The 17,658-nt window shown below is 34.6% G+C and overlaps 1 protein-coding gene and 1 pseudogene across 1 annotated transcript in view; one reads left to right on the top strand and one right to left on the bottom strand.

Moving 5' to 3' along the window:
* Positions 1 to 1,979: 1,979 nt before the first annotated feature.
* MARCO (macrophage receptor with collagenous structure) overlaps positions 1,980 to 17,658 on the top strand; it is a 54,671-nt gene continuing 38,992 nt past the window's right edge. Inside the window, exons 1-4 of the mRNA XM_074215008.1 lie at positions 1,980 to 2,153; positions 10,494 to 10,595; positions 12,418 to 12,675; positions 16,864 to 16,899. Of these exons, the coding sequence (XP_074071109.1) occupies positions 2,045 to 2,153; positions 10,494 to 10,595; positions 12,418 to 12,675; positions 16,864 to 16,899 (505 nt within the window). The 5' untranslated portion in view covers positions 1,980 to 2,044. The remainder of the gene's footprint in view (positions 2,154 to 10,493; positions 10,596 to 12,417; positions 12,676 to 16,863; positions 16,900 to 17,658) is intronic.
* Positions 14,568 to 15,310, bottom strand: LOC141508534 (glioma pathogenesis-related protein 1-like; annotated as a pseudogene).

Below are 17,658 nucleotides of genomic sequence, written 5' to 3'. Positions count from 1 at the left end.
TATTCCAAGCAACTCTTAAGTATTGATAGAGGTTCCTCAATAGAGAAGTTCCTATAACCATGAAACCATGGGTCTTGTAGATTCAACTATTCTCCCTGCTTTCCTCTTGTCATCTTCCCTCCCCTAATTGTAGGCAGCTAGATGGTACAAGGTAAAATGTGCTGGGTCTGGAGTCAGGAAGACTCATTTTCCTGACTTCAAATCTGAATTAGCAGTGTGACCCTAGAAAAGTCATTTTACCCTGTTTGGCTCAGTTTCCTCATCTGTAAAATTAACTAGAGAAGGAAATGACAAACCACTTCAGTATCTCTGCCAAGAAAAGACCCATATGGAGTCACAAAGGATTGAATGTGATTGAAAAACAACTGAACAACAAACAACAAAATCCTCTTTTAAGGATAAAATACAGAGGAAAAATGTTCTAGAAGTGAAAAAATTTTTACCAACTGAAATCTTTAATGGAGAGAGAGAGACAATAGAGATGGAGGAATAAAATGTATCTTTGGTTTCACTAGCATCGACTTGAAATTTAACTTTTCCTTCAATTATTTGAAAAATCTTATTCTGAGACAGGGTCCTTAGACTTTATCAGACCAGAAAAGAAATTTAAGAATTCATGACCTAGAGGTAGAGACCTGAGGTGAATGTAAGACCCCTTCTAACCAGCCTCCTCAGATGACATGTTCTCTATCCTCAAGGAGTTTCCCATTCAGTTGGGGAAACAGGTCTAGCACACAAAAAATTACAGAATAAAAAGAATACAATAACTCAAAGTCCTCTTAGAATTCATAGTGGATTGGCACTTAATAGGCATAGAAATCTATCTTACCCTAGAGAAAAATGAGAAGAAAGGGATGAGATAAGAGGGAATGGGGGGAGGGAAGGGGGAATAGGTGATAGAAGAGAGGGAAGACTGAGAGAGAGGGTACTCAGATACAACACACTTTTGGACAGGGCCAGGATGAAAGGAGAGAGAGAGAAAGAGAATAGAATAAATGAAAGTGGGGCAGCTAGGTGGCACAGTGAATAGAGCACCAGCCTTGGAGTCAAGAGTACCTGGGTTCAAATCCAACCTCAGACACTTAATAATTACCTAGCCGTGTGGCCTTGGGCAAGCCACTTAGCCCCATTGCCTTGAAAAATCTAAAAAAAAAAAAAAAGAATAAATGCAAGTGGGGAGGAATAGAATGGAGGTACAGCTAGTAATAGAAACTGTGGGAAAATATTGAAGCAACTTCTCTGGTGGACTTATGATAAAGAAAGCAACTCACCCCAGAGACAGAGCCATTGGAATCTGAACACAGACTGAAGTACATATTTTTTTCTCTCACTATTCTTGAGGTTTCTCATCTTCTTGGGGCAGGGGTTATGTTTACTCTTATAGTAAAATTATGGTAATAATATAAAATAAATCTAGATTCTTAAAAAAAAGAATTCATAGTGGATTGGAAGCTCTTTGAGGATAAGAACTTTTCCTTTTTTTATCTTATACCTCTAGTGAAGGCTCAAAATAGACACCAATAAATTTTTGCTCATTTGAATTAAATCCAAAGAGAGAATGAGCTTCCCTGTAATGCTCAGAAAGGCTTTAAGGAAAAAGTCAAAAATGAACTGGGGTCCTGAAGGCTGAGGTAGGATTGGGGTAGGCAGAGGAGAAGGGCCAGAAGTTAATTGCATGGCATTTAATTTCTGATTGGACAAGTTGGAGAAGAGAGATTGTCTCCCTCCCTATGCTGATCTTTGAGGAATGGAGTCTAGTATCTGCCTAAAGTATTCTCACTCACTGTTTTTAGTCAGTTGCACTGACCAGGACTTACCTACATATTGGGACAGAGCAGTTTTAAGAAATGGCTAATTTGCTTTGTGATAGGAAACATGTTGTAAATTTAGAAATCACAGCCAAGGGGAAGCATCCCCTCCCCCACCAATGTTTCAAATAGCTGTAATATTAAACAAGAGAGATAGCCATTCATGTTGTGGTTCCTCTGATGAGAGAGTATTTCTGCTAACTACAGGACTTTGTACCTACTATAAAGCTACAGCAATGGAAACTCAAGAGAGTTTTAAAAAGGAAGAGGTCATCTGTCACACCAACAGATTGGCAGCTGTTGAACCAGCAATGTTTTCTTCAGTGGAGACCTTTGAAATCAGTGGTAAAGTATTCTTCACTGCTAATCAGTTCAGGGGTAATGCAGTCACTTCATTATCCATATAAGAATAGATTATATGATTGGAAAGATTGAATTTGCACTGTATATTATATTTAGAAATTCTGAACTTTTGCTGATTAATTTCTAATATATTTAATTCTGGAATTTTCTGGAAGGCTAAAATAGCTGCATCTTCTATTTCTCTTTTTTTAATTCAAAAACTGCTATTATTAAATGGGATTCCCTTAGAAGTGAATTATCCATCCTCTACTGTCTTTCTCCCTATTTAATATTAAATTTGGTAAAAATATTTTTTTTAAACTTCAGATACTTCTAAAACTTTCCCCCCTTAATGTTTTATTCTTAAAACAGCACAATTGATTGCATTTTGAGGGATGTGGCAGGGGAAAAGAGAATAATATAGATGAGTATACCCTTGTGATTTAATGGGTGTAGGAACTTCCCTATTGAGAAAATTATCTCTGCCAATACAACTATCTGTTTTATAAGGTATTGCCTGGAATAGTGAAAAGTTTAAGTGACTTGGCTATAATTGAAACCAAAGATGCCCTAACTTCAAGGCAAGACATTTACTACACCATGCTGATTAAATATGAAAAAAAAAACTTCTAAAATTGAAGTGATTGAAGAGATTTGGATGTGAATACTCAAATTTAAAATTTCATTAAGAAATCATGAAAACTAGACTTGTAAGACATGTATTGAACTTTTACTCCAATGACAGAAGTTCAGCTATATCTCATTTCATCAGAGAAGAGATGAACTATGGGGGCAGAATGAGGGATATGTTTCCAGATATGGTCAATATATTGATTTGTTTTGCTAAAGTATATGTCTTTTTTTTAGAAATGAGAGTTAAGCAATATAATGGGGAGGGTTCAAATGAATTCTTTTTGGTACTTTATTTATTTTAACATTCATTTTTTAAAATTTTGAGTTCCAAGTTCTCTCTCTCCTTTGAATCCATCCTTTATCCATTGAGAAGGCAAGGGATATGATATCATGTGTGATTATATATGTCAATTCAGTTCAAATGAATAATTATCAAAAAATACCTCTTAATTTTCTTGATTCATTTACTCTGAACAATACTGTATAGATGATTGTTTAAAAATAGATTTTATTGATGTTTTTTTGCCTTCACATCACCATTATTGCATGAATGTGTTTTGAAAAGCTTTTCTCCAGTGAGTTTTCTAGAACTGAATTTTCAGTTTTGAATATTAGCATGGGAAACTTTTCTCTCAGCCAACCCTGCATATCCCATATACTTTTCTAGAAGCGTATTCTGGGATATTTGCAGAATCCTATCCACTCCAATATTTATTGAGTCTCTGGAATCATAGGATAAAAGATTTTAGAAATAAGGGAAGCATCTAGTCTTATAACTTATAACTTATAACTAATATGGGAGAGAAAAGTAAGTTGTTCAAGGTCTTAGAGGTAGCTTACAGGTGTAATTGCATTGTGAATATTACAATGAATAAGACATAGTCTCCACACACAAGGGGAAAGGGAGGAAGAAAATAGGGAATATGTGTTATATACTAATTAAATCAAAGGCTAACAATGAATGGAAAATAATTCCTGTCTCTCAGGAAGACGACAGTTATAGGAAAATGAATGAGAAGGCAAAGGGAGAAATTGAAAAAAGGAAGGGCTGGTGAAAAACCTTGTTTCAAGAGTGGGAGAGGAGCAACATTGATAAATTCTCCAAGGGAGATATTCTATAAAGGAAGATAGGGACCTTACAATGGATATTATCTGCAGGGATTCAGTACTTAGAAAATACCATTCATCTCTCTCAGGAGAAGAGAGATAACTGACTGAGGACTGAGAGAACATGGATCAGGGAAGAGATTTTTTGAAGTAAATGGGGAAATAATGACCAAGAGAAGGGTAAGAGTAAGTAGAAAAGCTCACAGTGGGAGAGAGGGAGTAACTGAAATGGGTTTGCAGTTAGGAAAAGGAATATTAGCAAGAGAACATACATTCTTTGAAGTACAAGGAAGAGAATTAAGAGAATGCATTGCCTTGGAAGCCAAGGGAGAGGGAAGATGAGCTGCTAGAGAAAGATCAGAGAAGATTAAAAGTGAGAAAAAGATATTAACAGAGTCATCATTCTCTTTATCAATTAGTAATTAAAATAATAATTAACTAGCATTATTATAGTGCATTAAGGATTACAAAGCACATTAGATGCTATCTTATTTGATGACTACAACCCAGAAAGTGGGTACTATTTTGATCTTCATTTCATAGATACCACACATATTCCCAATTTTCTTCCTCTCTCTTTGTGTGTGGAAATTATATCTTATTCATTGTAATATTCATACACAGTTGAAGAAACAATGAATTTACAAGTCATAGAATTATAGCTTTAGAGCTAGAATTTCCAAAATCTCTAGGATTACTAGAAAACAGGGATTCAAGTTTTGCCTAAATATCTGCCTTCTAAAGTCTATCTTTTTCTGCCTGACTATCTGTCTCTCCTCATGTTTCTGGAATCAATAACTCAGAGATCCTTTGGTAACTTGCATATTTTTTATTTTTGCAAGGCAATGGGGTTAAGTGACTTGCCCAAGATCACACAGCTAAGTAATTATTAAGGCTCACATTTGAGCTCAGGTCCTCCTGACTCCAGGGCCAGTGCTCTAGCCACCATGCCACCTAGCTGCCCCGATATCTTCTCTTGTAGCAGGAATGAAGAATGTTTGTTTTCTTCAATGCATTCATGCCAACCCTGCTCCTCTTGCAATTAAAATAATAATTAGCCAATAATTTTATAGTGTTATGGGTTACAAAGTATGTTAGATGCTAGCTTATTCGATAATCACAGCCCAGGAGTTGGGTACTATTTTGATCTTCATTTCACAAATGAAGAAACTGGGGTACAGATAAATTAAAGTGACTTTCCCAGAGTTGCACAGCTAGAAAATGTCTGAGGAAAGATTCAAACTCAAGTTTTCTCAAAAACAAAATCTTTTATCCAAAATATTTCAGACTTGACAGGTGGATTTAGCAGATTGTGTTTGTCTGTTTCTGAGAAAATCTCAGAATTTTTCCCGAAAGGATTTTTTTTAACTGAACAAGCAAAAACCAAGGGAAAGAAATGAGCAAAGATAAGACTATGAAAATAGCCCCGTTTGTTGAATTAAAGAAAGAATACTTATCTGAACCCTAACAGAAATCTACATGCAGATTGGTTTAGAATCATATATAGCACTGGCATTTGAAGGGGTCTCAGGAATCATCTAGTAAGATTACTTATTTTTGCTAGAAGGGCCCACAGAAACCATCATTTTACAAATAAGGAAACTAAGGTCCAGAGGGAACAAAGTGATTTGTTTTAGGAGATAGTAATTAGTAGAACTAGAATTTGAACTTGGGCCCTCTGGCTCCAAATCAAGTATACTTACTTCTAGCACCCTACTGTTATTTATAATAACAACAGACTCTAAGAACTGGAAGGAAGCAAACACTTATTAAGCACCAACTATGTGTTTATATGTGCTATACATTACACACATTATTTCATTTAATCTTGAAAATTCCCTTTGGGAGGTAGTGATAGATATTGTTATTTCCGGTTTAGAATTGAGCAAACCAGAAGTTAAGTGACTTGATGAAGGTCATATAACTGAAAGGAAACAAGTATTATTTTATACTCAAAAGAACCCTGGGAGGCAGGTGATAGACATTGTTGTCTCCAGTTTATGATTGAGCAAACCAGAGCTTAAACAACTCAGTAAAGGTACTACAACTGGTATAGTGTCTGAGGTCATATATGAACTCAAATCTTTTTTACTCCAGACCCATTATCCACTGCATTATCGAGTTACCTCTGGGCAGAGACTTCAGAGATCATCTAGGCCATCTAAATACCTAAAGAGAAACTAACTCTGAAGTTTCCCCTCACACCTAGCAAAGTGAAGATGACAAAAGGTAGAAATAGTCAGTACTAGATAGACTGCAGGAAAGATAAGCCTTTTAATATACTGATGAGAGCTATGAGTTGTTCTAGTCATTCTAGAAAATGATTTGTCTCCTCTTTGTCTCTGTTTCTCTTGCATTTTTGCTATTGCTAGCATTTCTAAGCAATGGCAAACAATGGAAAGAAGAGGCATGTTTGCTTTATTCTTGTATTTATTGGGAAAATTTCTAGTGTTTGTACATAATAAGTGATGTTTCAACTCATTCTTGCATTCCTGGAACAATTCAGCTTGGTCATAGAAAATGATTTTTAAAATACAAAATTGTAGTCTTCATGCAAGAATTTTATTTAAAATTTTAAATCAGTATTACTGTTATTCACCTCTAATTCCCTTTCTCTGTTTTATATCTCTCGATTAGATAGTAAGACTATAATTCTTTCGTAAAAGGAATTTGCTAGAGTGTTTCTACCACAATTAATGAGAAAATTTATTATTTGTGTTCCATAGATAATAATTGTTCTTTAAACATTTTAAAGATTTTGCTATAAATTCATCTGAACCAGGGTTTGTTTTTTCTTCCTTTGATAGTTCCTTTACAATTTGGTTATTTCCTTAGATTGGGTTATTTAAAACTTCTATTTTACAAAAAAAAAAAACAAAACCCTTCTGTTTCATGCTCTTTTGTTTATTTATATTCTTTGACCCACTTCTTTTGTGTAACTATTTTTATTGTTAGATATTTCTAGTATTTCCATACATATCCTGGCTAGGTGATGCTTTTCAGAGATGTTTAATATGAAGTTTTTTCCCCTTAGTTGACCACTTGCCTTCTCATCCTTACTGCATTAATTTTGTTGATGCAAAAGGTTTTTTTTAATTTTATATAACCTAAATTATCTGTTATAATCACCTGTATCCCGTGTTTGATTAAGAATTTATCCCTAGATTATCTGTATCCAACTTTGAGTCATCTCTTATTAGAAATTTTTTTTGTTGTTTTTGAAAGGCAATGGGATTAAATGTCTTGCCCAAGGTCACACAGTTAGATAATTATTAAATGTCTGAGGTCTAATTTGAACACAGATCCTCCTGACTCCAGAACTGGTGTTTTATCCACTGTGACACATTGCTGCCCCTTATGTGAAGTTTTTCTTATATAGAGTTTCAAACTGACTTTCTACAGATTTGCTAATGCTCACCTCATGGAATCAAATTACTTATTACACACTTTGAGTATAATGATTCAAAGATTACAAATTCTTTCAAATCTGCCATCATACAACACACTTCTCAATCTAATGAAGAACTTTGTAAAATATGCTGTTGGAATTAAAATGGCATTGCTCCAACATCCCACTCCAATAACTAATTCAAAAGAAGGAAATGAAATTAGTTGGCCATAATTTGATTCTGATGATTCCCACTTTTCCTCTGAAGTATTAAAATTCTCCTTAGAACAAAATTCCTTCAGAGAGTTGGGAGATTCAGAGTAATTTGTGACATATATTTTTGACCATAGTCAATGCATGAATTTGTATGTGTATATATATATATATATATATATATATATATATATATATATATTTAAATTCAAACTGTATATAATAAGTATTCATTGTTCCACTTACAATATTCTTATGCTGTTATTCTTTATTTGTAGAAATTCTAATGTTTCTTAAATTTAGAATAAAAACAATGATTTTAATTTTTAAAAGAATGTAAATTTGGCATTCTTAATACTGTAAATCAGTGTTTGGGACATAATAGACATTTAATTAATGCCTGTTTAATTGAAATATTTTAAAAAGCATTCTATAATTTTATTGGAATGAACTTTACTAGTCTTCTTCCTGACGTCTATCCAATATCATCTCTCTGAAAATTGGTATATTTGTTTAAATTCTAGTCTTCTGCACATTTTTCATCATCCATAATTCTTTAAAGATTATTGGCAGTTGTCCTAAGATTATATACTAGAGTACTTCAGTACCCCAGAATGTAGTTTGCTCTGGCTAGGAAATTTGAATTTATTGAACATTGCTAAATTTTTTCTCAATTTTTTTCACTCAACTTGACCTTTGATCCTCTTTTAGCCATGGACTTTACATCCTTAATGGCTTAAAAAAATACTCTCCATTGGAAGAAGGTAGAAAGAAATTGAAATTAAGTAGTTCATTTTTCCTTACTCTATAATTTGTAAATTAGTGTTTCAAGCAATGTAAGTATCTGCCCCTTCTTACTTTAACAGAACTATTTAAAAATATTCTGAATTTAACAGACACTAAAATGAAATGAGTTTTTACATATGCAAAATAGAACAAAAAAGAGTATACATAAAATCTAACAGAGCTTGTTTTTCCTTTTAAGTATATAATAATTTCTTTTCATCTCACTTCCTTTCTAATTCAATTAAATTCAGTAACAATATAATATAGTCATTGCCCTTGAGAACATCAGCAGCTGACCTCACCATCTCAGTAGCCAACCCTCAGAAGCAGTGAACTCCAGTTTTCACTTGGAGACTGACAAAAAGGAAAAACTGAATGTCTTATATAACAATTGTTAGGATGATGGCCAAGCAGTGAGACTGAGTGACTGAAAAAGTGGTGAGACAATGAATGGTTCCACTGTGCTCCAAGCCCATTTGTAACTTTGAGACTAGGCAAGGTTAGTACAATTAAGCTCTGAAGTGCTTAATTTCAAATTCCCTTCCCAGCGATAGTAACAAAACACAAAATAGACTGAAGAAACTGAGAAGCAACAGGCAGAATTGCATGCAGTCACTCAGAGTTGAAAGTTTGAAGTCTGCAAGAAGTGACTTATTACCTCATTCCTCTTCCCTTTTTCCTAGAAATTCTAAAATCAATAATATAATTTCATTGTAGGAAAGAGTCCAGAGAAATTTGGGATTTCAGAGAAGTTCTGGTTTTTTGGACTGCATACAATCCTTTGACTTATTCACTTTTTAATTCTGCTTTGGTGAAATGTAATCTTTTGTTGGCTATTGGCCTTATTCTCAAAGAGGACCAAAATGGCATCACTATGATAGAGTCAAATTACAATGTTTTCCAACTGTGACTAAGCAGATCAATATGAGCTTGGAATGTGATACCACAGGTTGGGCATAAATAGTTTATGTAAACATTTGGGGTGGGTTTTATTAAACTTTATCTTATATTTCCTTTGAACTACTGCAACTCTACTTTGCCCATGGAGCACAGCACTCTCTCTAATCACGGTCCCGTGCCACTGTATTCCATGTTACATAATCAAGTCCCAAGTTTTTCTTTCTTGGTTTTTGTGAGGTAACTGAGTTAAATGATTTGCCTAAGGACACACAGCTAGTGAGTATCAAATGTCTGAGATTGGATTTGAACTCAGTTTCTATTGACTAGAACCAGTGTTCTATCCACTGCACCATTCAACTGCCCCCCAATTCTTAAGATTGCTCTTGTTACACTTTTTCTGACCCTCTGTGAGCACTTGCCCTGTATGAGTTCTCCATAAAAGTCTTTTTTTTGCAGGTGTATATTTGGCATTCAGCCTATGCGGCAAGCACATCAGAGTTGCATTCTCTGTAGAGAGTTTGGATACTTGGAAGTCTAGCTCCAGAAAGGACCTTAGTGTATGGTATCATATCCTGGTTTTTCACCCCTTAGCCCCTCTGAGAATGTTTTCTACTCTGAAAAGTAGATAACAATAGTATCTCACAGGGTTAATATGAAGACCACAATGAAGCAATGTTTCAAAGAGCTTTGCAAACTTTAAAGTATTATGTATATGTGAGTTATTCTGTTCATATTCTTATTATTCAATGTCTGTTTTTTATTATTAGGGAAGAATTATTTCTTATCAGAATAGTTGGGAAGGATCCTAGTATATCAATGGGATGGAAGCCAAGAAACCAAATAAGTTATGAATTGTTTTTGGAAATATGTCCATTATCTTAATGTAGATCAAAATAAAAAATGAGGAGCTAAAGGCATTGCAAAAGGAAGGCTGGTAATTATGGCAACTAGACAATATCGATCTTCACTGTGTAAGGGAATGAAAGGGGAACTTAGTTCCTGAACTGGAGAGGTCTTGCTGAGGAGGTGATCAGAGTAGTCTGAGCACTGGAGGGGTCAGGCAGTTTAGCCACAGATTCCAATCTAAGTAGCTCTTCAAACCCTTTCTCTTAAAAGGAACAGAAAACACCTGAATGACCCTGTGTAGGGCGCTTGTAATTTTCCGCCTCTTATATACCTGACTCCTCTTAGTTCAAATGTACATCAGGTACTTTTGTGGAGCAGGACTTCTATAACTTATGATTTATATCCTGCTGGTATACATACTTTGAGAGACTGCCTTACTCTATCCCATCAGTATTCTCTTTATATTTTAGAATCAAAGCCCAAGAAAAAATGTGGAGGAAATTTTATCACATCTGTAATAATCATCTACCTAGTCCTGTTTACAGCAGGTGTGGGATTTCTGGTAATACAAGGTAACTGATTTTCTTGGATACAAGTTCTCTATTCTAGAGTATGACACCTACTCTGGCACACACTTCTGTTAATCTTGAAAACTTGAAGAATTACTCTTCCTTTTTGTCCAAGCCTGGGGTAAACAGAAGAAACTAAGATGGCCTCAGGGATTAGGAGAGGATAAATGTGTTCATATATGTGTATGTATATGTTTATATAGATACATATACATATCTGTATGTATATATAAGCTATAAACCTCTAACTGAATTATTTAGCTAAATATAAAAGCTTTTCAAATTAATCATTTCATGGAAATATCTAGTGGATGATATTAGATTAGATAGGAGAATTAATTATTTAATTAATCATTAATTTGGAGCCAATCTACTTTAGAATTTGTGATCAGTTCAGACAAGGACTAGACAGAACTTAGGATCCTAATTTGCACTGTCTATAAGGAACTAGTTTAAGCAAATGAATGATGTGACTAGAAATGAGAAGAAAATTTAGGACAAACTATTTTCAAATACTTTATATTAATATGCTAAATACAAATATCTTTCATTTAAACATATAATCTCAGTCTTAGAGAGGTTGCTTTATTAGGCAATCCTTTGGTTGGGATTGCTGTATGTTGGTGAAATTATTATTTTATGTTTCTTTAAAAACTTTTCTGCTGTTCAGATTATTTAATCATTCATACAGGCCAGGTAAACTGAATCATTCAACATATTGCAAAATCTACCTGTTTCTAAAGCCAGGAATTGCCAACTTTTGTTTTGCTTTTTTTGGGGGGGGGAATGGGGAGTGAAATTGAAATATTAATGGATTCTTCTGAAAACCAAGATTAAATAAGGAATTGGGAAGAGGTATTGGTATTTTTTTTTAGATTTTTCAACGCATTGGGGTTAAGTGGCTTGCCCAAGGCCACATGGCTAGGTAATTATTAAGTGTCTGAGGTCAGATTTGAACTCAGGTACTCCTGACTCCAAGGCCAGTGCTCTATCCACCTAACCCCCCCCACCCAAGTATTGTTAATTTTGATGGGAAGCTGACAGCATTCCAGCTGAAATCAATATAAGAAATGGTTACTTCTCATGAGCAATGGTGAGGATGGTACAGTAGAAAGCCATCAACCCTTCCCCTGGGCTTGTTGTTTGACATGTCAAGGATTCATGGAAGTAGGACTGAGGAGGACAAATGTACACTTTTATCAGTCCTCAATTACTCATGATGAGCTTAGGTTGTGGCCTTCATTCTAAGAATGCTGTTCTATGTGTTAAATCCAGGGTTAAATCAGAACTGTGGCCACATAAGAATGCTATTTTAAACATTCACTTCTAGGTCTTGGCACATCAACAAAATCCTTGGTTTAGGAAACTATACCCTAAACTAGAAAGCTTGGTAATGATTCAGATGTGATAGATACACAAGAATGAGAAGGCCTCATCAAATAATATTTGAAAAAAAAGAAGACTAGGTTCATATGCACATAGCTTGTAAATGCCTCACTATGGTCAAAGCAAAAGGAAATAAAATTTACCTTCCTCACTAGACTCCCAATAAATCTCCTTTTTATAATTTACTTTCCTCTTCATAGCTAGGTAAATTGAAAACCTGTATAGATCTCAATATTCTTATCTTTAAAATGAAGAGAGATTGGAGCTATGAAGTACATTCCTCTATTCTAACTTCAATTATCTTATGATTTTTGGAACTAGGAGAGCTACAATATTGATTTGCCCTAGGTTTTCCATCCTCCTAGAGATATATGAAAATGTAGAAATCAAACATAAATGTCATAAATATTAAGGTTCTCTAAGAAGAATATGTATATAGTTTTGAGTCTGCAGAAGGAAATGGCTTTCCAGAAATCTTGGCTACTAACACTTGAGCAGCTGTTATTTCCCAATGGAACCCTGGAATCCTCCCTGGATGAATCAGATCCATCTTTCTCCTATATCCTGTCCAGCCAGTCATCTCTCAACATTAAGAGTGAGAGAAAGTGGTTTCTGGAAATTGAAAAGGAGATCACTGAGGTGCAAGTCAGCCAGGAAGAATTACGTGGAAGGATGGACAACATTACCATGAACTCAGGTAAGTGACCTATCTGTTTTCTCTGCTCTTTCTCTGGTGCCTTCTGCCTTTGTCACAATGTTCCCTCAGAGATGAAGAGGAAAAGAGGAAGATCTATGTTTATATTGGTAAATAAGTCCTGAACATGGGAAAGCAGACTAATCTACCTGAAAAATCATCTTCCTGTGAGTAAGGAGATCTGATTGGAATGGATTCCTGGATTAATTCATCATGTATCTTTTGGGCAGGCCACCTTGATCTTTTGTTCAATATTGTTATAACAAAGAGAATAATTTCTTCCTTTATTCCCTTTGTCCCCCACTAGGGTTGAAATGAGGCTAAAACAGGATGAATAGCTATGAATTAGTTAGAAAGGGGTAGGGACATGAAAGCCCAATTATGACATGCATAATATGATTCTCAATGCAGATTCAGGGGCTCAGTTCATCCTCTTGCTCATTCACTTATTTCCAAATAAGATTACAATATCCAGTGTTTCACCCACTATACTCAATAGGAAGAAGGAAGAGAGATGAATAAAAATGCTTTAGACACATACTATCTGCCAAACACTATGCTAAGTACTAGAGATATAAAGAAAGGAAAAAGAAGGATTTCCACTCTCTCCTTTATAAGGGTAAATATGATGGGTACATGAGAGTTATCCAACCTACTTCCACGACAGAGTTTAGTAAACTGACCAAAACAAAGCTAGACAAATAAGAGGAACTGTCTCATTTTTCATATTCTCCTTAGTTTCCTAATCTCAATTCAAGGGAGTTAAAAGTGAGTCAGATAATGTTCCTAGAGTCTGAAAAGGAGATAATCTTATGGATACTTACAATAAAAAGAGGAAAAAAGAAATTAACTCTAGGGACTGAATATTCTCCATACATTCATTCATTCATTAAATAATCATTTACCTAGCTACTTACAATGAACTGAGAATTTAAAGAAAAGGAAGTAGATACAGCTACAAATCTATCCTCAGGGAGTTTACATTTGAATGTCTCAATATATAATACTGACTACCAAGGCTGTCACTGCTTACAGGCCAAGTTATGTTACATTTCAGTCCTCCTCCAGGATTCTGCACAAAGCAAACCTCAATTGCAGTAGCAAAAAAGTAGAGACATGAATCTACAAATTCCAAAGGGAAATTCTAACATTAGTGGCCAAATTCCATAATCTTAGAATGAGGATCATTCATAATACTTAAATGAAACAGTTTTAGTATCACCAAAAGTAATCCCTGTGTAATAAATGTATAATAATCTTAGGGAATTTACCATTGAGAAGTGGTTTTAGCTAAAAATGCAAAAAATTGGCTAAAAATTTTTAGTGGCATAGTTACTTTTTTCTTAGTCAAGGCAAATATATTTATTATCGGTTATTGACATTTAATTATAAAAGGAATGGTAAATAGAAGATCTAATTAATAGCAAACATTTGATGAGTGTCTACCTTGTGCCAAATACTGTTATAAATGTGGGGGAGGGGTGGGACTGGGAGGTGGGGGGGAGAATACAAATGTAGGTTAAAAACAATCTCTGCCCTGATGTTACTTAAAATCTATTGGAAAATAATCCTAATGAGAGTCTTCCATTATACGGAACCCAGTGCATGAATGTATAATGGTTTCTTTTTTTTTTTATTTGAATAAGGAAGAGAAACCTTCCTTCAAAACTCTCCCTCTGTTGCACATTCCATGGGTTTCTGCTATGACACCAAGTATTAGAAATAGTAGTAGAAAAGAAAAATATTTAAAATTCAGTTTAAATTTGTATAATCAAGTAATACAATTTCTCCCAGTTTTAGATTTTTAAAATTATTCAGAAATGAATTTCCCTTTCTCCGTTATAAAAGACAGCGCTTTTTTGTGTTTCAGCTATTTAAAGTTATTCAGAAATGTTTTACCTTTGGTAATAATACTTCATCAAAATAGTCAGTATAATAGGCAGCAAGATGAAAGCAAAAATTTTTTGGTTATATGTAACTTTCTTTTCCCCAGATGGTTTATCTAGAACTCCAATAACACAATTTGGATTTACTCACAGCTGGTCCACAAACATATATTCTCTCTACAGGCAGGGTTCTCTTTCTGATAGGGATTCATATTCACATAATCTCCTGGTGGTCTATAGCTGCACACAATAAATAATAATGTCTATAATCTTTGGGCATCGTTGAACTCCACAGCCAATCTTATAACTGTTTGCACAAACAACCTAAGTATAATGGAGATACTGCTTAATATATTCCTGAGTCTCAAATTATAGCTTTCAAACTCATCATTCCACATCTTGATGGCAGAATGTTCAGAAAATATCCCCAGTGAATCAACCCAAATATTCTCTCCCAGTGTTGTAAAGGTAGGGTGTAACTTTGGGGGAGTATTCAGATCAATATTGTGTTTAAACTTGTACCTTTTTCTCCAATTTTTAGCAACCTTGGACAAGTGTGAGTCCCAACTCATAAGCAGCCTTTTACTTACTTTGGGTACTACTTGTGAATGAAACTTTTTATGAAGGTTAACACTCTTTTTGGTAAAATCTTCATTTTGGGGGTTGGGCAGAGTCTCCATTTTATATGCCCAATTGTAGATAGAAAAAACTGAAAATATTATTATTATTTTAAGCCAAGAGTCCATGATCATCCAATTTGTTTCTAAATAACTCTTGAGAAAACTGGTCATCAGAACTTTGTTAAAGTTTGGAGCACATGCCCCACCTTCAATTCCATAGCAACAGAAGGCAGAATATCATTAGCAAGAAGCAAGTCTGAGGAAATTGGCTAGTAGTAACTGAGGTTACTCTTCAACACAGTGTAACAGGACATAGTTCCTTTTTTTATTTTTAACACCGTGATGTTTAAATAGTTTAAGAGATATAATCTCTAGGTGATTGGTTTTATTAATAATGCTAGCATTTTAATTAAAGAGGTCAATGGCATTCTTGAAGGTCAAATTCTGGTGACCCTTTATAAAGGAAGGCTAAGGATATTTGAGACATATGTCTGAATTCTGAAAATGATGTCTGTGCAATGAATTCCACAGGACTCATAATGAAAAAAAGACCTCTAGAGACAGAACTGATGAAAGTGCCAATTGAAATATAATTTTCTCATTTTTTAAAATTTTCTTGCTTTTTTTGTTACATGACTAAGGTGAAAATATATTTTGCATGATTTCATATATATATATATATATATATATATAGCAATATATCTGTGTGTATATATATATATATATATATATATATACACACAGATATATTGCTTGGTGAATGGGGGAGAGGACTGGAGGGAGGAAGTGAATTTGGAACAAAATAAGAAAAAAATTAGGTAAATATTTTTTTTCCACAGAATAATGTCTCCATAGTTCCCTCATCAGAGTCAAAAATCTTGGGCTATGAAGTCCATAGGACTGAGCTAAAGGGGGAATTCTGCTAGTCTTATTTCTTGAAGAAACTGGATATAATCACTAAATACCATAAAGCTCACAGATGTGACTCCTAGCAGTTTTGGACCACTAGCACATTTTTACTGATATCAACAAAGTTATCTTAACTGATGAGACTTTCTTAGGATTCTGCAGTTCATAGTATAGTGGCAATGAAGGAAAAATTATCCTTCCAGAAAGTCACATAGGTTAAATCTACATAACTCCAGAATATCTGAATAAAAATCATGCAATTTAGACTTGTAGGTTTCAAGGAGAGGGGGAAGAGAAAGTCTTTTCCCTTCCAATCCTGAAAGCTCTCATTCCAACTGAAGATTACAAGCATCTTTGCCACACAAGGAAAAGTATCTTATCCTTTTTTTCCCATGAGAATATGTTTGCACAGAGTTTGAAGCAAAGGAGTTGCAAAGAAAAGAAAAATTTTAGTTCCTCCTCATTCAGCTCTTTAGCCAAATGGTTTGTACTCTGTAGAAAAAATCATTTGGATGACCAACCAAAATGATCTCTCTTTACTTAGAGTGCTTTGAGCACAGTAAGGTTACTCCTCAGAAAGTATATTTAGTACAAGACAGGAAATTATGTGTCCAGGATCCAAACTCACCAGAATATATTACTGGAAAGTATGGCATCACTATGTGTCTTTCCAAAGGGCAGAGACCTCCTTCAACTTTGGCAAAACTGAACTCTGTGGGAGGGATAACCAAATTGATCCAGCACAGTCTGTGACCTACAACACTTCCTTGTTTCAGGGTTTCGAGGGAGCAAAGGTGATCCAGGCTCACCAGGTAGGTCTACTTCCAACTGTTTCCCCTACTCTATAAGGTTGTTAGAACCTCTCTATTGAAGTTTCACAGAATATGTCCCCAACCTAACTTTCTACTCTTATCTCCCAACTAGATTTCTCTACATCTTCACTATATCAGCAACATGCCTTCTGTTTTCTTCTTTCTTTTCATTTGTCTGTACCTTCCCCTTTCTTTGAAGGGACACCTCCCCCACCTAAATAATTCTTATTCATCTTCTAAGGTCAAGTCCCAAGTCTAACCTTTTCTATCCCTCTTGGTCAACAAATTGTCTCTTCTCTGAACTTCTGTGCATGTACTGTCTATGCAACTTATTTAGTACTTAGCAAATCTTGCCTTCTATTTTCAAGAATGTCTTATCTTCCTCATTAAATTGCAACATCCTTGAGGGAAGGGACTGTATCTTATTCATCTTTGTGTCCTCCAGAGGACCTTGCATAAAGTAACTGTTCAATAAAATCAACAATAAATGACTCCTGATTTGGTTGACATTCAATTTCAGGAATAAATAGATGAAACTTTCTCAAAGCAAGAATCTTTGGATCCATTATTTATTAAGTGATTCCAATATGTACTATGTACTGTCTAGACAATAGCAAGTCACTGTGCAGGGAGGGAATTTTGAGCATTTCCAATATAATGGATGCTTTCCCAAGAACCATCAGCAATCCAAATGTCTGTTCTCAGCTTATATTGTTAATTCTTTAAAAATTTCCTACCAACTTCCAAGTATAGAATTCC

The sequence above is a fragment of the Macrotis lagotis genome, chromosome 1 (genome assembly GCF_037893015.1).
Source record: "Macrotis lagotis isolate mMagLag1 chromosome 1, bilby.v1.9.chrom.fasta, whole genome shotgun sequence".
Taxonomy (NCBI): Eukaryota; Metazoa; Chordata; class Mammalia; order Peramelemorphia; family Peramelidae; genus Macrotis; species Macrotis lagotis.
The sequence above is the reverse complement of the archived record's forward strand: the minus strand, read 5'-3'. Positions and strand labels throughout refer to the sequence as shown.